General features: G+C 30.5%; 1 protein-coding gene across 1 annotated transcript; it reads left to right on the forward strand.

Moving 5' to 3' along the window:
• Nucleotides 1–842: 842 nt before the first annotated feature.
• Nucleotides 843–16,134, forward strand: LOC143228336 (uncharacterized). The gene is made up of 5 exons (XM_076459606.1): nucleotides 843–929; nucleotides 3,820–3,993; nucleotides 8,378–8,725; nucleotides 10,751–10,883; nucleotides 15,992–16,134. Exons 1-5 carry the CDS (start codon nucleotides 921–923, stop codon nucleotides 16,132–16,134), a joined length of 807 nt encoding a protein of 268 aa, XP_076315721.1. The 5' UTR covers nucleotides 843–920.
• Nucleotides 16,135–17,899: the final 1,765 nt, after the last annotated feature.

A 17,899-nucleotide genomic window follows, 5' to 3' on the forward strand; every position in this document is an offset into this window, starting at 1 on the left:
ATATAAAGGCTGTTCTCTATAAAGTCGATTGAAACTATTTGTTGATTCATTCCATCTTGATACTGGAAATTGTAGACGATGTGTACAAGGTAAAAAATTAGTGTTAGTATCACAGTAAACAGATTGATTAAGTACAAGTTTAAAGTGTAACTCAAGTTTAATTTGAATAGAATATTTTTTCTCAGTTTGCTTTTATAAAGCAGAGCAACCTGTTTCCTTTTCGACTGAAGTACCTAAAAATATAGATATATGATGTTAAGTTATTCATAAATAAATAGAAAAATAATGGTTAAAAGGAGTAATATATAAAAAAACTCATTTTTTTAATAACAAATATGAAAGTATATTAAAAGTATATGGGAGTATATGTTGGTTTCATTTTATTTTGAAGTTATCTCTAAATATTAAGATTTATTGCCTTCCCACGACAAACTCCCAATCTCCACTCTGTAATTTAATAATTAGTGATGTTAAAAGGAAATAAAAATCCTTTGTAGCTTTTAACCCCCCATTCTTCCCCTTTGTTTTCAAAATTTGCTGAAACAAGCCATCTTCCTGAAGTTAGTCTTTTTGTCCCAGTATTTAAATACTGATGAAGTATCTAAATATTTTAATGTCAGTAACTTAACCTTGAGTAACTGATGCTAAGTTGTCCACAAGGTAGTTTACATGATTGAGAATTTATTTTTTTATATACCTTCATATTTGTTATTAAAAAATTTTGAGTTTTTTATATATTACTCCTTTTAACCATTATTTTTCTATTTATTTATGAATAACCTGTCACCTCAAACATGCTTACTCTTCAGGCCTGGCATGGCCAAGCGTATTGAGGCGTTCGACTCGTACTCCGAGGGACGTGGGTTCGTACTAAACATGCTCGCCCTTCGGCCGTGGAAGTGGTTTGAAATTATTATGTAATGAATAAAGTAAGTAGTTTAATATACCTTCTGTAATAAAGCAAGTATTTTAAACTCCCTCTGTAATAAATATAGTAAGTAGTTTAAAATCCCTTTGTAATAAATAAGTACTTTAAAATTATTTCTGTAATAAATAAAAAAAGAAGTTGAAAATCCCCTTGTAATAAATAAAGTAGTTTAAAATAATTACTTAATAACTGAAGTAAGAAGTTTAAAATTATTTGCAATAAATAAAGTAAGTAGTTTGAAATTCTTTATCTGAAAATAAAGTAAGTAGTTTAAAATCATTAAATATTAATAAAGTAAGTACTTTAAAGTTTTTATCTGTAATAAATAAAGTAAGTAGTTTAAAATCATTAAGTAATAAATAAAGTAGGGGGTTTAAACTTCTTTCTGTAATAAATAAAATAAGTAGTTAATATCCCTTCTGTAATAAAGAAAGTAGTTTAAAAATCCTCTGTAATAAATAGTGTAAGTAGTTTAAAATCAATAAGTAATAAATAAATTAAGTGGTTTAAAATTCTTTCTGTAATAAATAAAGTAAGTAGTTTAAAATCAATAAGTAATAATTAAGTGGTTTAAAATTCTTTCTGTAATAAATAAAGTAAGTAGTTTAAAATCAATAAGTAATAATTAAGTGGTTTAAAATTCTTTCTGTAATAAATAAAGTAAGTAGTTTAAAATCATTAAGTAATAAATAAAGTACGGGGTTTAAAATCACTTTGTAAAAAATAAGGTAAATAGTTTAAAATTCCTTCTAAAATAAATAAAGTAAGTAGTTTAAAATACATTTGTAATAAATAAAGTAAGTAGTTTAAAATCATTATGCAATAAAGAAAATAAGTAGTTTACAATCATTATGTAATATATAAAGTAAGTAGCTTAAAATCCCTTTGTAATTAATAAGGTAAATAGTGTAAAACACCTTCTGTATTAAATAAAGTAAGTAGTTTAAAATTATTTCTGTAATAAATGAAGTAACTAGTTTGATATCCCTCTGCGATAAATAAAGTAATTAGTTTAAGAACATTATTTAATAAATGAAGTAAGTAGTTTAAAATCATTATGCAATAAATAAAATAAGTAGTATACAATCATTATGTAATATATAAAGTAAGTAGTATACAATCATTATGTAATATATAAAGTAAGTAGTATACAATCATTATGTAATATATAAAGTAAGTAGTATACAATCATTATGTAATATATAAAGTAAGTAGTATACAATCATTATGTAATATATAAAGTAAGTAGTATACAATCATTATGTAATATATAAAGTAAGTAGTATACAATCATTATGTAATATATAAAGTAAGTAGTTTAAATCATTATGTAACAAATAAAGTACCTAGTTTAAAAATATATCTCTAATAAATAAAGCAAGTAGTTTAGTATCCCTTCTGTAATAAAGTAAGTAGTTTAAATCCCTCTGTAATAAATGAAGTAAATTATTGAAAATCCTTTTGCAATAAATAAAGTCAGTAATTTTAAAATAATTATGTAATAAATAGAGTAAGTAGCTAAAAATCCCTCTGTAATAAATAAAGTAAGTAGCTAAAAATCCCTTTGTAATAAATAAAGTAAGTAGTTTGAAATCCCTCTGTAATAAATAAAGTAAGTAGTTTGAAATCATTATGCAATAACTAAAATAAGTAGTTTACAATCATTATGTAATAAATAAAGTCGTTTAAATTCCCTCTGTAATAAACATATAAAGTAGCTTAAAATCCCTTTCTAATAAATAAAGTAAGTAGTTTAAAATAATCATTTACAAATAAAATAACTATTTTAAAAATACATCTGTAATAAATAAATTAAGTAGTTTAAAATCCCTCTTTAATAAATAACGTACATAGTTTAAAATCCCTACTGTAATAAATAAATTAAGAGGTTTAAAATTCTTTTTGTAATAAATAATGTAAGTAGTTTAAAATTATTTCTGTAATAAATAAAAAAGTAGTTTAATATCCCTTCTGTAATAAATAAAGTAAGTAGTTTAAATTCCCTTCTGTAACAAAGTAAGTAGTTTAAATTCCCTATGTAATAAATAAGGTAAATAGTTTAAAATCCCTTCTGTAATAAATAAAGTTAGTAGTTTAAAATCCCTTCTGTAATAAATAAAGTTAGTAGTTTAAAATCCCTTCTGTAATAAATAAAGTTAGTAGTTTAAAATCCCTCTGTAATAAATAAAGTTAGTATTTTGAAATCCCTCTGTAATAAATAAAGTAAGTTGTTTAAAATCCCTTTGTAATAAATAAAGTAATTGAAAATCCCTTTGTAATAAGTAAAGTAAATAGTTTAAAATAACTAACTAATAAATAAAGTAAGTAGTTTAAAATTATTAATTGTGTAATAAATAAAGTAATATAGAATCCCTTTCTAATAAATAAAGTAAGTAGTTTAAAATCATTATGTAACAAATAAAGTAATTAGTTTAAAATCCCTGTGTAATAAATACAAGAAGCCTCTCACTGTAGTTATTTCAGCCAACACTAGTTATTAGGGGGTAGGGTGCCCTAACTTTTTCCTCAGTTCGAATATACATTTTTGTAGCATCACTTTCACAGAAGATCTTGAAAAGTCTTTTCTTCAGTTTTAATTGTTTATTTATATTCCTATAATCTCTCAGTATTGTTAAAATTGATATTAAATATCTATATATCCAAAAATATTCAAAAATACACAGGCTTTCATAGGGTGTTTTAACTTTTTCACATGACTGTATATATATGCATAATTTTTTTTTCATTCTTTAAAATGTATTAGGAAACAAAATTATTAGATTTACATATAAAATGTTGCACTTACTGATTTTTAGAAATAAGAATGAAAGTACATTTATCAAACTGTCATTTTCTTAGTAAATCTACAGTGTATTTTATTTACTTTATAGGATTGCAGAAAGTGCACTTCACTTGAAATTGAAATGGCTAGTTTAGTCAAAGAGCAATACAACATCCTGAAATCTCTTCATCAATCTGAGAGTGAAGTCATCATATTCAAAAAGCTACTTCAGACCACAGAAAATAAGAATAATGAAAATGCTGTAGTTAATAAAAACGAGAAGGTATATTTCATCACACATGTATTTTCTTTTACAATATAATAACTTTGTATTTACATCCCTCAGAATGTCAAAAAGTATTATCTCTTTAAAGATTTGTGGGGAAGGTTTTTGGAAACTGTTCAGAATAACTTTCTTCACCAATTAGTCAAGGAACTGACCAGAAACAATGTTATTTTAGATTTATTGTTGACTTCAAATATAGAAATAATTGAAAGAGTAGAAACAGGGGAATGTCTGAATACAAGTGATTATTTCTCTTATTAGTTTTAATGTTTTGTTGCATATGGAGATAAGAAATAATGTTATTTTAGTTACAAATTTCAAAAAAATCAAAATTTTAAGGCATGCAACAAGAATTATTTGTTGTGAATTAAGCAACTGAGTTATATGAGTTACGTGGAAAATTTTTAAAGATAAGTTTTAAATATTCAAGGTAAACATTTCTTGTAAAAAGAAAAGGGTAGTTGCGAGTAAAAAAAACAGGTTAGCCCAAATGAGTTAAAATTAAAGAGGAACATCATGAATATAAGAAATTTGAATTGACTAGTATGACAGGAAACTTGGAAGATCATAGAGTATCAAGAAAGTTAGTGTGACAGGATTTTAGGACATCAAAAAGATGTATGAGAAAATATGAAAATTAATAGTTAAGATTTCTTTAAATACATTAAAGGTAAACAAAATGTCGGAATGAGGGAAGAACCCTTGAGGGATGGTAAAGAAAGGCTAAGACTAGTATCTGATAATTGTGAGATGGCTGGGTTATTAAATTTTGATTTTTCTTTAGTTTTTACTAATGGAAGTTTAAACAGTATTCCACATCTCGAGCAGTTGATATGTTGAAATGAAATCAAACAAGATGACTGCATTAATTATGAGCTGATTAATTAAAATTTGATATGTTTAGAAAAATGATGAGGTTCCTTGGCCAGATAATATTTCCCAAAAGATATTAAAGATTGGATATGTGAGCCAATTTCTACTATTTTTGTTAGTTCTTGAATAGTGAGCAGGTTCCAAAGGATTAGAAGATGGCTAATGTAAACTCCTCTTTTCAGAGAAGGTGATAAAAATTATTCCAGTAATTGTAGACCAATCAGTTTTACGTCAGTTTTGGGAAAGATTTTGGAAAGTCTGTTAAAAGATGGTTTACAAAGTCATTTAACAAAGTTTAGAATTTTATTGGAATTTTAATAGTCAATAAAGTACTTAAATTTAAGGTTTTGGGATGTTATCTATTTGTTGCATGGTGGTTGTATGACATCACAACTCTTATTGTGAAATTGTGATGACATCATAGTCGAATTTTATGCCTGCTGGGAATGCCACCCTATTTCTACCTGAGTTTTTGCCCATCATGTGTAACAGATTTATTGTTATATGTTTATTTTAGTACATATGTGTGTTTCAGTTTGATGCATGTGATATATCTTGTTGGATATCTATTGTGCAAGTCCTGACGGTTCTCTAAATTTGTAGAAGATTCTTGAGAGTAAGAATCAACAATATTTGTATTATGAAAATACTATTGCATTTGAATTTTGTGAAATTCTCTATTATGTAGTGTGATTCATATGAAAACAACTATCTGAGAGACAGTAATAGAATATTAGTCAGCTACACTCAGAGTGCCATAGGCCTCAGAAGCTATAATTGTGATTAACACCTATTAATTGGAAAACTATAGAATGAGATCAGGAACATTCATAGGTTTCAAACGTTACAAACTATTCAACTTCAGTGAATTAACTTCAAACATTAGTATTTCTAAAAGGACATTAAATATCTTCCTGAGTAAAAGTCAGAGGGATAAGGCCAACCTAGCTAGCTAGTTTAAGCAAGGTGTGACAGTACCAATTCAGAATTAATTTGTTCATTATTTTCCTGAATCACTGATAAAATATTCAGTTCTAGACTAAATACAAGACTCGGTAGTGTCTGTAAGTTTGTAAACCTGTTGTATGTAAGCCATAATTTGTAATAACTATTAGTAATAACCATGATTATAAGTTGTGTTGTTTTATTCATTTTTTTATTTTAAAATATATTTGTGTTAAGAAAGAAAATTGTGTATCAATCTTGTTAGCAAATATCATAAATGTGATATGTATTAACACTTAACTTCAATTTAGATCTAAGTGACATTTTTTGTGTATCATTGATCATGTATTTGTGCTTTCTAACTGAAGAGCTGTAAATTGTATATGTAGGAGCATATTAGTTAATTTACAATTGCTACAGTGTCACTGTAAAATAATGTAAGAAAACTTCAAAATATTTACGTGATATAATTTGATAAATTAGTTTTTTTCTGAATAAACCTTTACTTGTTTTTTGTTATGTAACTTGAATCTTTTAATATTAAAAAACTGTTTTAGTCCATTATGTCCTACATCTCTTTTTCAAATATCTTAGAAAACTAATATTTTTGCTTCTACAATTTATGTTGATATTATAAGAACCTTTCCCTGGGCTTTCTACCTAGCAAATATATATGCAAAATGTGCATGAAAATTAGAAAATGTTACCCGAATATATTTGAATAAAGATATATTCTACACTAGTTGGGAAAGGGTGAAATTTTTACTTATTCTAGCTATTACATTTATTAAAATACAGGTATGTAAAATTTTGTATATACAATGTAAAGGCTCAACCAGACGTTTTACTGAAATTTTTATTCCTGTAGTTACCCAATCATTCTTAATGTATATATTTTCTTGTTTCCCTTTTATTAAGGTATAATGTAAAGTCCTGCTAGTATATTTTGTTTTTACTGAACTTTCTTAATTAAGAAAAATGGGTTATTGTACAATATGCTGATACATTTATACTTACATGTATTCTTTTATAAAGTCAGTACAAAATGAATTTGAACTTTTTCTAATGGCAAATGCAGTTTTTATTTCATAACTGTCCAAGCTCACTTTCATGTACTTACCTTCACCCTGAATAGTAACACGGATTATATTAATACCCACTTCAAAATACTAATACTACACGCAATTATAATATGATATTGCAACTATCAAGTAAAAGCTTTATTCATGTGATTAATGCATGACAGAGTAAGTTCAATACAGTAAGTTCATACCCTTTTTTTTTTATTCACATGTATGTACAGTGAAATACAAAACTAACAATACAGTGAAATATAAAACTAACATAATTTGTCAACAAATATATCATTCAATGAAAATCTAAGGGGAGAAAATAATAAGCTTAAAAGAAAAAGTCATTAGTAAAACAAAAAATAGATATTTAGATAAATATCTAAATATATTTAGATAGGTAATATATAATAAATATTTAGATATTTAACAAACCTTTGTAGCAACATTACAACATTAATAAATAACTTATTTTTAATTAATATATGTTACATCATTAGTTGTGTAGTGTGAAAATGCAACATATCTAATTCTTCCATAGTGTGTTTGTGTGTATATATATCTTACTTCAGAAACATTTTAAATTCTTCCAAGTACTGATTTTGGAAATTTTCACTTATTAACTGGTAAAGAAACGTGCCCACTCTTTCATAAGGTTGTTGAATTCTAAACTTCTTGCCCTTGTGTTTAGGGGATACCTAGCAGCTGTCATATGTAGCAAAGAAATTTCAACACTCCAGTTCCCTTTTCTCATTGTTCATCTGCAACTAAAATGAGTATTGTGAATGTAATTTGGTCCCTTTAAAGGAAATTGAGCTCTTATCCTAATGGAGTCGAAATGTGCTGTTATAGTTTTGTTTTAATACATAAAACACATTAGACTACTGATTCTGTATGTTTCATCATCTTAGGTATACTTGTGATTCACTTTTCCATTTTACTTGTGTTTAAGTGAGTGAAGAATGTTTATTTTATTTTGACTCAATATCATATTTTGACTATTGGAATAAAAGACAAAAATTGCTGTACATTAGATTATCAAACCCCTCATTTTGTGTAGATTAGGTGTGTGCATATATGTTGAATTAGCACAGTTACAATTAAAATTGTTAAACATTTTTTTGTACATTTGAAAATATTATCAACAAAATAACTGTGTATAACAACCACCTGGCATTTGTTTTTATATTATTTTTTATATCTTTTACCTAAACTGTATTACTAGGTTTGTTTTAACAAGTATTTAGTTCCTAAACATTAAAATTTCAGGCTTATAGAATAATGCTTTAAAAGTAGTATGAAAATGATTTTTAACAACTTGCAATTTCCAAGTACTGAATGTGTTTTTAAATATGAAAACGTTATGTTTGCCCGAGTGAGAAGAAACCAAAGAAATCAGAACTTCAATTATTATGGAATAAATGTTTAGGAAATCTTTTTTTCTACCTAAGAGTATGTGTTTAAATGATATTTCACTTCCTTCATTTCAACAGTTTTGCAAGGCTAATTACAAATACCTAAGTGCTGAGAATTACAGGCAGTCATTGGTCTTCCAGAAGAAATATTTGTTAAAACTAATAAATGGATATCACACTACAGATGTTATGACTATAACCATGTTTGCTAAAATTACTGATGAACCCATTGATTACCACCAGACTAGTTTGTCTCCCTTGTCGTTATTTCGGTCTGTGACATATGCTATTATAGCACTTTGTCGTATGCTTTATCTGGTGAACCAATGGAAAAAAGTTGTACATAGCTATTCATGTAACTCTATTCAACCAGCGACAGAGAATGTGCAACAGAAAAGACCACCATATTTCTCACTAAACAAAATGGTAACTTGTATTATTTGTATATCCTTGTTCCATATATCCTTTTGGATTTGTGTTTTAAGAAATAAAAGTAACAGTATACATACACTTATATTGTGTTATCTCTAATCATTGATGAATTTATTTCTGTACACTAGCCAAATCCCTGATTGTAACATCTAATTGTTTGTTTGTAACTCTTGATATTACTATTTCATTTAGACAATTTATTATAAATTTCAATTAATTCTAAGTCCTCTAAATGCTTTAAACACACATAACATAATGACAACATTATATGCAAATAACATATTTACACAAAACAAGTAAAGGATTTAAAAAAAGTGTTTTAGTTTACAATTTTTTCAGATGTGCCACAAAATGTAGAGGCAGGCATGGCATAGTGGCTAGTGTATCATTCTTTGAATCTGTTGATTCACAATTCATATCCCGCTCCACACTTTGGAGCTGTGAGTGTATTGCAAGAATGATGAATAGATCCTACTATTTGATTACAATAGCCCTAAAATTGGCTATGAGTGCTGTTCTCTAGCAACCTTCTCTCTAGTTAACCATTTCAAAATTAGGTACAACTAACATTTAGTGTAGATAACCCTTAGGTAACTTTGTGTAACTTTAGACAAACAAATTGAAAAAAGTAATAAATATGACAGAATGCCTTATACTTAAATAATATTTAATCCATTTTCTATTAATAAGAAGAAAATTTAATGTTAAATGTTTAAACAAGGACAGCGATTTCTAAATGTGAATTGATTTATGAACAAGCTTCTGAATATTCACACACAGCTGGTGATCATCGCAGTCAAGAAAATAACTCTTATGACCACTTTATTAAGCATGTACATACATGTGTATACAAAGTAGAATACCAGGCTGGGGTTAGTTATTTTATAGTAAAAACAAAATAGGTCAGTTGGTGGGCCAGGTATTAACAAAGCTTTTTAAAGCATAAAGCCTCACATAAAATAGTTACAAGTTAGGAAAATAATGATAACAATATAGTAGATATTAAACTAGAAAATGATTTATTTAACAATCGTTCAGCCTGAGCACTTAATAAGATAATACAACATTTGATAATGAATGTACTTTCATTAGTGACTGTTTAAATATCAAATGATGAAAGTTTTTTTTTCAGTTTTGTCATACATTGTCAACTGCAGTATAATAATTTCTATTGCACTAAAAATTATTTACATTTTTTATGAAGTTTGTGAGGGGTTTTATAGCCCTTTTTCTGTAATTACAATATGTTATTTAAAAATAGAGTATAACTATCTTTTTTATCATACTTTCAAGTTCAGTTGCAAGCACAGTAAAACTATATGTCTGTTTTTTTTTCTCTAAATACTCTAATTAGATCCATGGTTACTAAAGGTCCTTAAGTCAGGATTAGTCGTTCATATAACATCTTCACCACCACTGTCCACCCAACCTGTACTGTTTCTGTCTCCCACAGATCCATAAATTTCAAGACTCAGTTTTAGGGCTATCAAAGTTGTTGTTTTTTTATCTGGGGGTAAAGAGAGAGAGAGTCATACCAATTATTTTCAGGTTTTTTTCCCCTTTGATTTTTGGGTCTGAAAAGACAGGACTCTGACATCCAGGAATCAATATAGATGACAAAGATAGATAATCTTCACAAATGACTCATTTCTAAATCTTAGCTGCCATTTTTAATAAGATTGAATATGTTCAGTTTTAATTTTGTCAGCTCCTTTCTGCACATTATCATAGTGGTGGCATCCCACCAGTATCAGTGTTTGTGCACAAGGGTCTGGTACAGTTTAGGGTTCTTACCTTCAAACTATCATTGGTATTACATGGGTTTTGATGAATTGTACCTTTTTGTTCATCACTTTCACTTTTTAGCCCTCTGAATACATTATTCCCTAGATGACTGGTTACTGTTGGTGCAATCTCAACAATTGATTCAGAACATCAACCCAGATTCTACTTTCAGAAACAACCTAGGCAGGCTTCATTTTTAGAGTTCAGACATCTGTTTTTGTTCCAATGTTGCAGTTTTGGTATTTTTATCATTATGTTTACCAGTCTGGCTCAGCTGACTCCCAACTGGCTCCATGCTACGGAACAAGAAGCCTGTCTCTTTCTCACCTGTCCTTCTCTCACTGCCTGGACGGTTCTTTTGCTTTTGGCAATATTAGCATCATTTGAATTCCTCATGACTATGGGACAACCATACAAGAGATCTTTTCAATAGCCATTGTGCAACCACTGGATCATGAAGAACAACTCACTGGATTCCCCAGTTTCCTTATTCAGGATCATTCTCTTTTATCTTGAGAAGCATTTAGATTGGAACAATACCAAGATATAGATTCCTTTGCTGCCACTTTATCCAGTGATATATGTCTTCATGAATGCCTTGCTTTAGTAATGAGGTGCATATCTCAACAGTCAGAAATCTTGTGGTCTACGAATGGACGGTCAAGCTTCCCTACACAACATTTTAGGTCTTCTTGATTTCTAAAAGGCATTATCTCATGATTTGGACTTCATAAGGGAAAAAAGTTTTAAGATTAACTCTAACAGTTAAGTGGCTATCAGAGTAGCATCACTTTATTATACTACTTAAGTAACTTTTCTGGGATTTACTGCTGCTTAAGTACTCAAAAAGTATTTTATTTGTTGATAAAACTTTGTAGAATGAACAACAACAAATTTATCAAATATTTTATTTTGTAGATTTATATAAGTAAAATCAAGAAAAAATTATCTATTTTTACATTACATTTTTTTATAAGACTGTCATTACATTTTTACAAACATTGGATATAATTACACTGATTGCCATGGTTATAGTTTTTATTTACATCAATCAAAGCATGCCCATTCTTTCAAATAAGACAGTCATAAGCAATGCTGCTGAGCAGGAAAAAAAAATTATATCTACTATTGACTGTAATATCCTCGTCCCTCTGTGACCATATGACACAGATACGAGGTCTGTTAAAATACGCGGACTGACGTCATAAAACAAAATGTACTTTATTTAGAAGTTACAGATCTGGGACCCCTTCAAAGTACTCTCCTCCCCAACGCACACACTTATCCCAACGGTGTTTCCACTTGTTGAAACAGTCCTGGTACGCTTCTTTTGTAACGTCCTTCAGCTCTTTCGTCGCATTTGCCTTAATCTCAGGAATCGTCTCAAATCTTCTTCCTTTCAAGGGTCTTTTGAGTTTGGGGAACAAGAAAAAATCGCAAGGAGCAAGGTCAGGTGAGTAGGGGGGTGGGGATAGGGAAGAACAGTGATCGAGTGTTTGGCCAAAAACTCACAAGTTCTGAGGGCTGAATTTCGCAGCAACGCGGTGCATCTTCAATTTTTCGGTCAAAATCTCGTAACAAGATCCAACTGATATCCCACACACTTCAGCAAGCTCCCTGACAGTCAGACGTCGATTTGCCCGCACCAGGGTGTTAATTTTGTCGACGTGTGGGTCGTCAGTTGACGTGGAAGGACGTCCAGGACGCTCATCATCTTCAATGGACTGTCGACCATCCTTAAAACGTTCATGGCACTTGAAACATGCCATACGCTTCATAGCAACATCACCGTAAGCCGTGTTAAGCATAGCAAAAGTTTCAGTCGCAGATTTTCCAAGTTTAACACAAAATTTCACAGCAAGTCGTTGCTCCTTCAGGTCATTCATTCTGAAATCCGCCAAACGAAAAAATCGCACTTCACTTAAAACCACGTAGCTAATACACAAATGAAGAAATCTGCAATCGGGAAATGGCGTCGTAATCAGCTGATCTGTGCGAACCTAGCGACACCAAGCGGATTCCCCTGGAACCAACTGGAGCCGCGCAATTCAAGCAGTCCTCGTATTCATACATGGTCTGACATACTTTCACTGAAAACAATAGTGGGAAATTTACTGAAGTTGCAGCATACAGGTATTTGCTTAATTCAGCAGGGCTCTTGTTCACACTGAGACGAACTAATTTGTCTACTAGATGTGTTAAAAATCAGATACTGCTGAAGCTAAATAATAAGTAGAGTGTGTGAGAAGAGCTATACCATACACAGTAACCCTGATTGTTTTAATAAAAGTAAAGCTTGTTGAGTTAATATTGGGTAGTGCTTTTTGTGGGAATTTAAGTTGAACATAGACTGTTTTCAATAATGTATTTATTCCTTATTTTTGCTAATTCTTTTCACTATATTGTTACTTGAATACTGTATATATTCTGTACTTTTACTTTTTTACTTGAGTAAATATTTTCTAAAATAATAGAACTTTTACTGTTGTAAATATTATCAGTGCTTTACCCACTTCCTAGGTGGTGTCTTGCATTTCCATTCAAAGGGGCGCTTGTCTTTGTCTTTAACCTTGGATCTCCTTTCTCAGGACTACTACTGTCATGTTACCCTACTAGCTTGTCATGTTCCATGGGTGAGGACTCCAGCAGCAGATCAAATTATTTCAACCCAAACAGATTCTCCCAACAAAATAGAATCTGCATTACAAGTTTTTTCTCTTGGACGGACACTCACTTTGAAACACTGATGATTGGTGGGTTGGCCATTCATTGGAACACACAAGTACTGACAATTTGGTCTCCAGTACCTCATCCTTCAGCTCTTGCAGTAGATGCTTTCTATCAGGGTGGAATTGGATTACAACTCTAGCCCTTCCCTGCAATTTGTATGTTACCCATGGTCTTTGCTATTATTCATTCCAATCCATAGTTGGGTACTTTTAATAGCACCAGATACACAGCTAAACCCTGGTTTCTGTTTATGTAGTACTTTCATGAGTACCCTCCTCGTCTACTTTCTCTTTGACCATCACTCTGAAGGCAACCATCTTCTGATGTTGTACACCTAACTATCTGTAAGCTCAAGCTTCAGTCATGTAGATTATGCACTCCTTTACACATTACAGTGTTTAATTTCTAAGATTGCTATATATCTGGATCAACCTTTGCTTAGTTTCTCAATGGATATGTATCAACGAAAATGTCATACATGTTACCATTGATGTATTGAGACGAGGTTGAATCTGCTTTAACCAGAAGTGCTAATCATAACTCATTTTTAACCTGGCTTTATGTCAGGAATTTTACATCTTTCAAAGTTGTCCTGCATAAGGCAGCCTTATTTAACACCTTTAAGTTATAGAGACAAAATATTCTTTGAGTCCCTAGAACTCTCTGAACTGCCTGTTGTTTTGGGTTCTCTCTCCCAAATGACCACTGCATTTACCTAACTGGTATGTAAAAGTGGCATTACATTCCATTTCTCAACATCCATTTAAACCATGTATTACTTGTCCCTAAAGGTTTATTGTTTGTTGCTGCTGACCTACAGACATTGCCAGTTGGAGTAGTTGGCACTGATTATGCACAAGATGCTTTATCTTTCTACCCACATTCTCTGACCAATTCTTCTTACCCAGTACACTGTCAGCAGGAAGGGAGATAATTCCTTTTCACCTGTTTATCTGACCAATATTTCTTGCTTCTATGACCAATCAGATCTTGATATGTTATATCCAGTGATGGTCTTGAAGATTTTGTTACCTGCATTAATACCTTTAGAGATGCTAGACAACAGCTTTTTATTAATTGGAATCATTCAGTTTTCCAGGATTTATACCCAGTTATCTTGACTAGGTGGGTATGAAATTGAGCCATATTGCTTATTCTGGGCTTTCTTTGAAAGTGAGGAAACTTCTGTGAGTCATGTCTAATCAGTACTATGTTACATATTACAAGTTTAAATAGCGTAAAACTTAATTAAATTGCAATTTAAATTTAGAAGTTACATAAATGTTGATGTTTATCCAATTTATGATACTTACCAACAAGGTTGATACACAAACTTTATTTTTACAAATATATTTTAATATACAAACAGTAACACAATTCATAATAATGGTTATTATAAATGATGGTCTGTATAAAAAATTTTTACAAACTTACAAACAATATTTAGTCTTCCATCTTCTCTGGAACTTCCTTGATACTTTATCAAGGGTTCAAACTGAGTAAGTTAATTTCGAGTTACTGTAGATACAATTAATTTAACAGGGAACTAGCTAGCTCTGTATTCTTCTTTTTTTTTTTTTGCTGGCAAATGCCAAGTTTTCTCCATCAGAAATCTTCATAAAAATGCTAATGTCCGATGTGAATCCACTAAACATAAATGATTTGTAATGTTCAATATCTATTAAAATTCACGGTCAAATATCTTAAGTTTACCAATTAATAAGCATTAATCCCAATTATAGCTTCCAAAGCTTATAGTACCCCAACTATAATAAACGAGTAATATATACTGTCTCTTGGTACATCTTGTTGGTTACATTTACAGGCATGAGGAGAATTTTTTAGAAATTTCAGCCTGCACAACAAGATTGGCAATACACTGCTATTTTAGTACACATATATTTTTATTAAAAAATCTTCTGCAATTTGCCACATCATGTCTGCAGTCAATGGGGTAGTGGACAGAGGCTTTTCCTTCAGAGTATTAGATTGAAAAATCCTTCACTATCAATATGAGGCACCAGCCAACATGGGGCTTATTCGTAATACCAGTTCAGGTTTTACACTCAGCTATCTAGAATTGGTTCAGTACATTGTTCATGGAAAAGGGTCCATTGTCTCCTTGAAGCAGAGTGGTCCCATCTTGGGTCTTTGGTTAAGCACAGTTTTTCCACATCCTTCCCATAATTCCAGAGACAAAATGAATTTTCCTTCTCTTTCAGTTGGGAATTAAAGATAGGTGTTCATAATTCCAGTTTAATGTTAAATATCATGATGGCTGCCATCAGTGTTATAATTAACAATATAAATATTTTTACAAGTGTAGTGGCTGATTATGGTTACATTCTAACTGAACTCCCTCTATAGAATATTTCTTTATAAATTTAATTTTAGGTACTTGAAATAAATCTCTAATAAATTGAGTTTATGTATATACATATTTGGTAATTATGGCTACTTGCTTCTTAAGTGTTTTTAACATAAAGCTTTTTTAGACAGACATAGAGGAATTCTTAACTTGTGACTGGCATTGGATTTGTAGCTAAGTGTAAATATCATTGATTTGTTTTTTACAGGGTATCACAAATGCTTATTCTCCTTTTTTTAATTTATTAGCTTCAACTGGAATCAACCAATTTTCTCCTCTTCAAATTTGTCAGATATATCTTAAGCTAATACTTCTGTAGAAATATTATATATTTATACCATTCAAGAATTCAGTTGATTTTTTATTTCTGTGTGCAGAGGTTGTCATTCCCGAAAACCATAATCTTCACAAAAAAACAGAAACAGGAGAACCTGTCCACATAGACAAAAGCGAGCCAGGAGGTTATCTTTCACAATCTCAAGTTGAAAAAAATCTAGAACTTGACACAAATATCAATTGAAAGTATGAATATGGTGTGTTATACATATGTCAGAGAGAGAGTTGGCCTTGTAAAAGTAGAATATTGTTAGTCACCTACAGTCAGAGTGTTATATGCCTCAAAAGGTACAAATGTGATTAGCTCTAACTAATCGGGAAACAACACAATTTGACAAGCAACATTTATAGATTTTTAACATTACAAACCTTTCAACTTCAGTTAATCAACTTTTACGCTATTATTACTTCGAAAATATTAAATATATTCGGCGGAAAAATTCAGCTTGTAAGGATGTGCAGTCTATCAAACTAGCTAGCTTAAACGAGGGGGGTCAGTATTAACATCTGTAAGTTTATAAAACTGTTGTATAGAATCCATCATTTGTAATAACTTTTAGTGATAACCGTTTTCGTAAATTGTAATTTTTCTATTAAAATATATTTGTGTTAAAAAAGAATTTTGTTTGTTTCAATCTTGTTACAAAATATCATAAATTTAATACGTATTAAGATTTATTTAGCTTCTCTTTTCAAGTTCATATTTCTACTGATTTGAATCAGTAATACATAACGTAAGTAACGGAACAAAGAGGAGACTCGTCAAGGATAAAGAATAATACGTAACAAGTTGAATGTTATACAGCCATGTTCTAGAGATCAGATAGAAAAACGTATATATTTAAAAACTGCTTGTATGTGTTAAGAAAATTTTTTTTACAAAGCGGAGCGAACAACGTTTCGACCTTCTTAGGTCATCGTCAGGTTCACAAAGAAAGAAAGAGGTAAGTGACTAATAGCTGACCACATGTTTGATGAGGGTTGTGTAATTGAGTGTAGGAATGTAAAGGGCGTAGTTAGACGTTTGATTTATTTTGGGCTTGAGTTTTCGTACAAGTAAGGCTTCTTAAATTTTGAGTTTCTTTATGTTGGTTTCTTTATTTAGTAATTGAGTGCTTTTTATGGTTATGTTGTTTTTATTTGATTTGCAGTGTTTGAAAACGTGTGAAGGTTAATTTTTGTGTTCTTTTTTAAATACACTGCTGGCCAAAATCTTAAGGCCAATGAACATAAAGACAAAAATATGCATTTTGCGTTGTTAGACTCAACTACTTATTTGAGAAGAACTTCGAAAGATGAAAATAAGAAAAGCAAAAATAAAAATAAAAACTTTTTCAGCATATAATAGGGAAAATGTGAACACTATGAAATTAGTCTAAATACTAGCTGCTCAAAAGTTTAAGATCATACTGAAACGAAGCGTTTATCGGTAAACACGTAACGAAATTTAGTCATTTGTGTTCAAGCATTAGCGTTGTCAACATCTCCCACTGACATCTCCTGTGTTACATTGGGAAAAAAAAACATGGCAAAGGCTGAAAATTTGACAAAGTTTGAAAGTGGCAGAATTGTCGAGCTGCAAAAGCAAGGTCTCTCTCAACGTGCCATTGCTGGTGAGATTGAGCAAAGTAAAACTTTCTGTTGCAAAGACCTTGAGGGATACGGAACGAGAATTTCAAGTGGTCGGCCAGAGAAAACTTCGCCAACGTTGAGCAGGAGGATTCGACGGGTTTTCCGGCAACACACCAGCCGATCGTTGAACCAGATTAAGACCCTTACGTACGCAGAATGCAGCTCAAAAACAATAAGACGGCATTTACGAGGGAATTCTTAATAAACCGTAAACGACATCAAAGGCCACGCCTCCTTCCACACCAGAAAACAGCTCGGTTAAACTTTGCTGAGAAGCACCAAACATGGGTCGTAGAAAAGTGGACAAAGATTTTGTT

Source organism: Tachypleus tridentatus, chromosome 10, assembly GCF_004210375.1.
Source record: "Tachypleus tridentatus isolate NWPU-2018 chromosome 10, ASM421037v1, whole genome shotgun sequence".
NCBI classification, from domain to species: domain Eukaryota; kingdom Metazoa; phylum Arthropoda; class Merostomata; order Xiphosura; family Limulidae; genus Tachypleus; species Tachypleus tridentatus.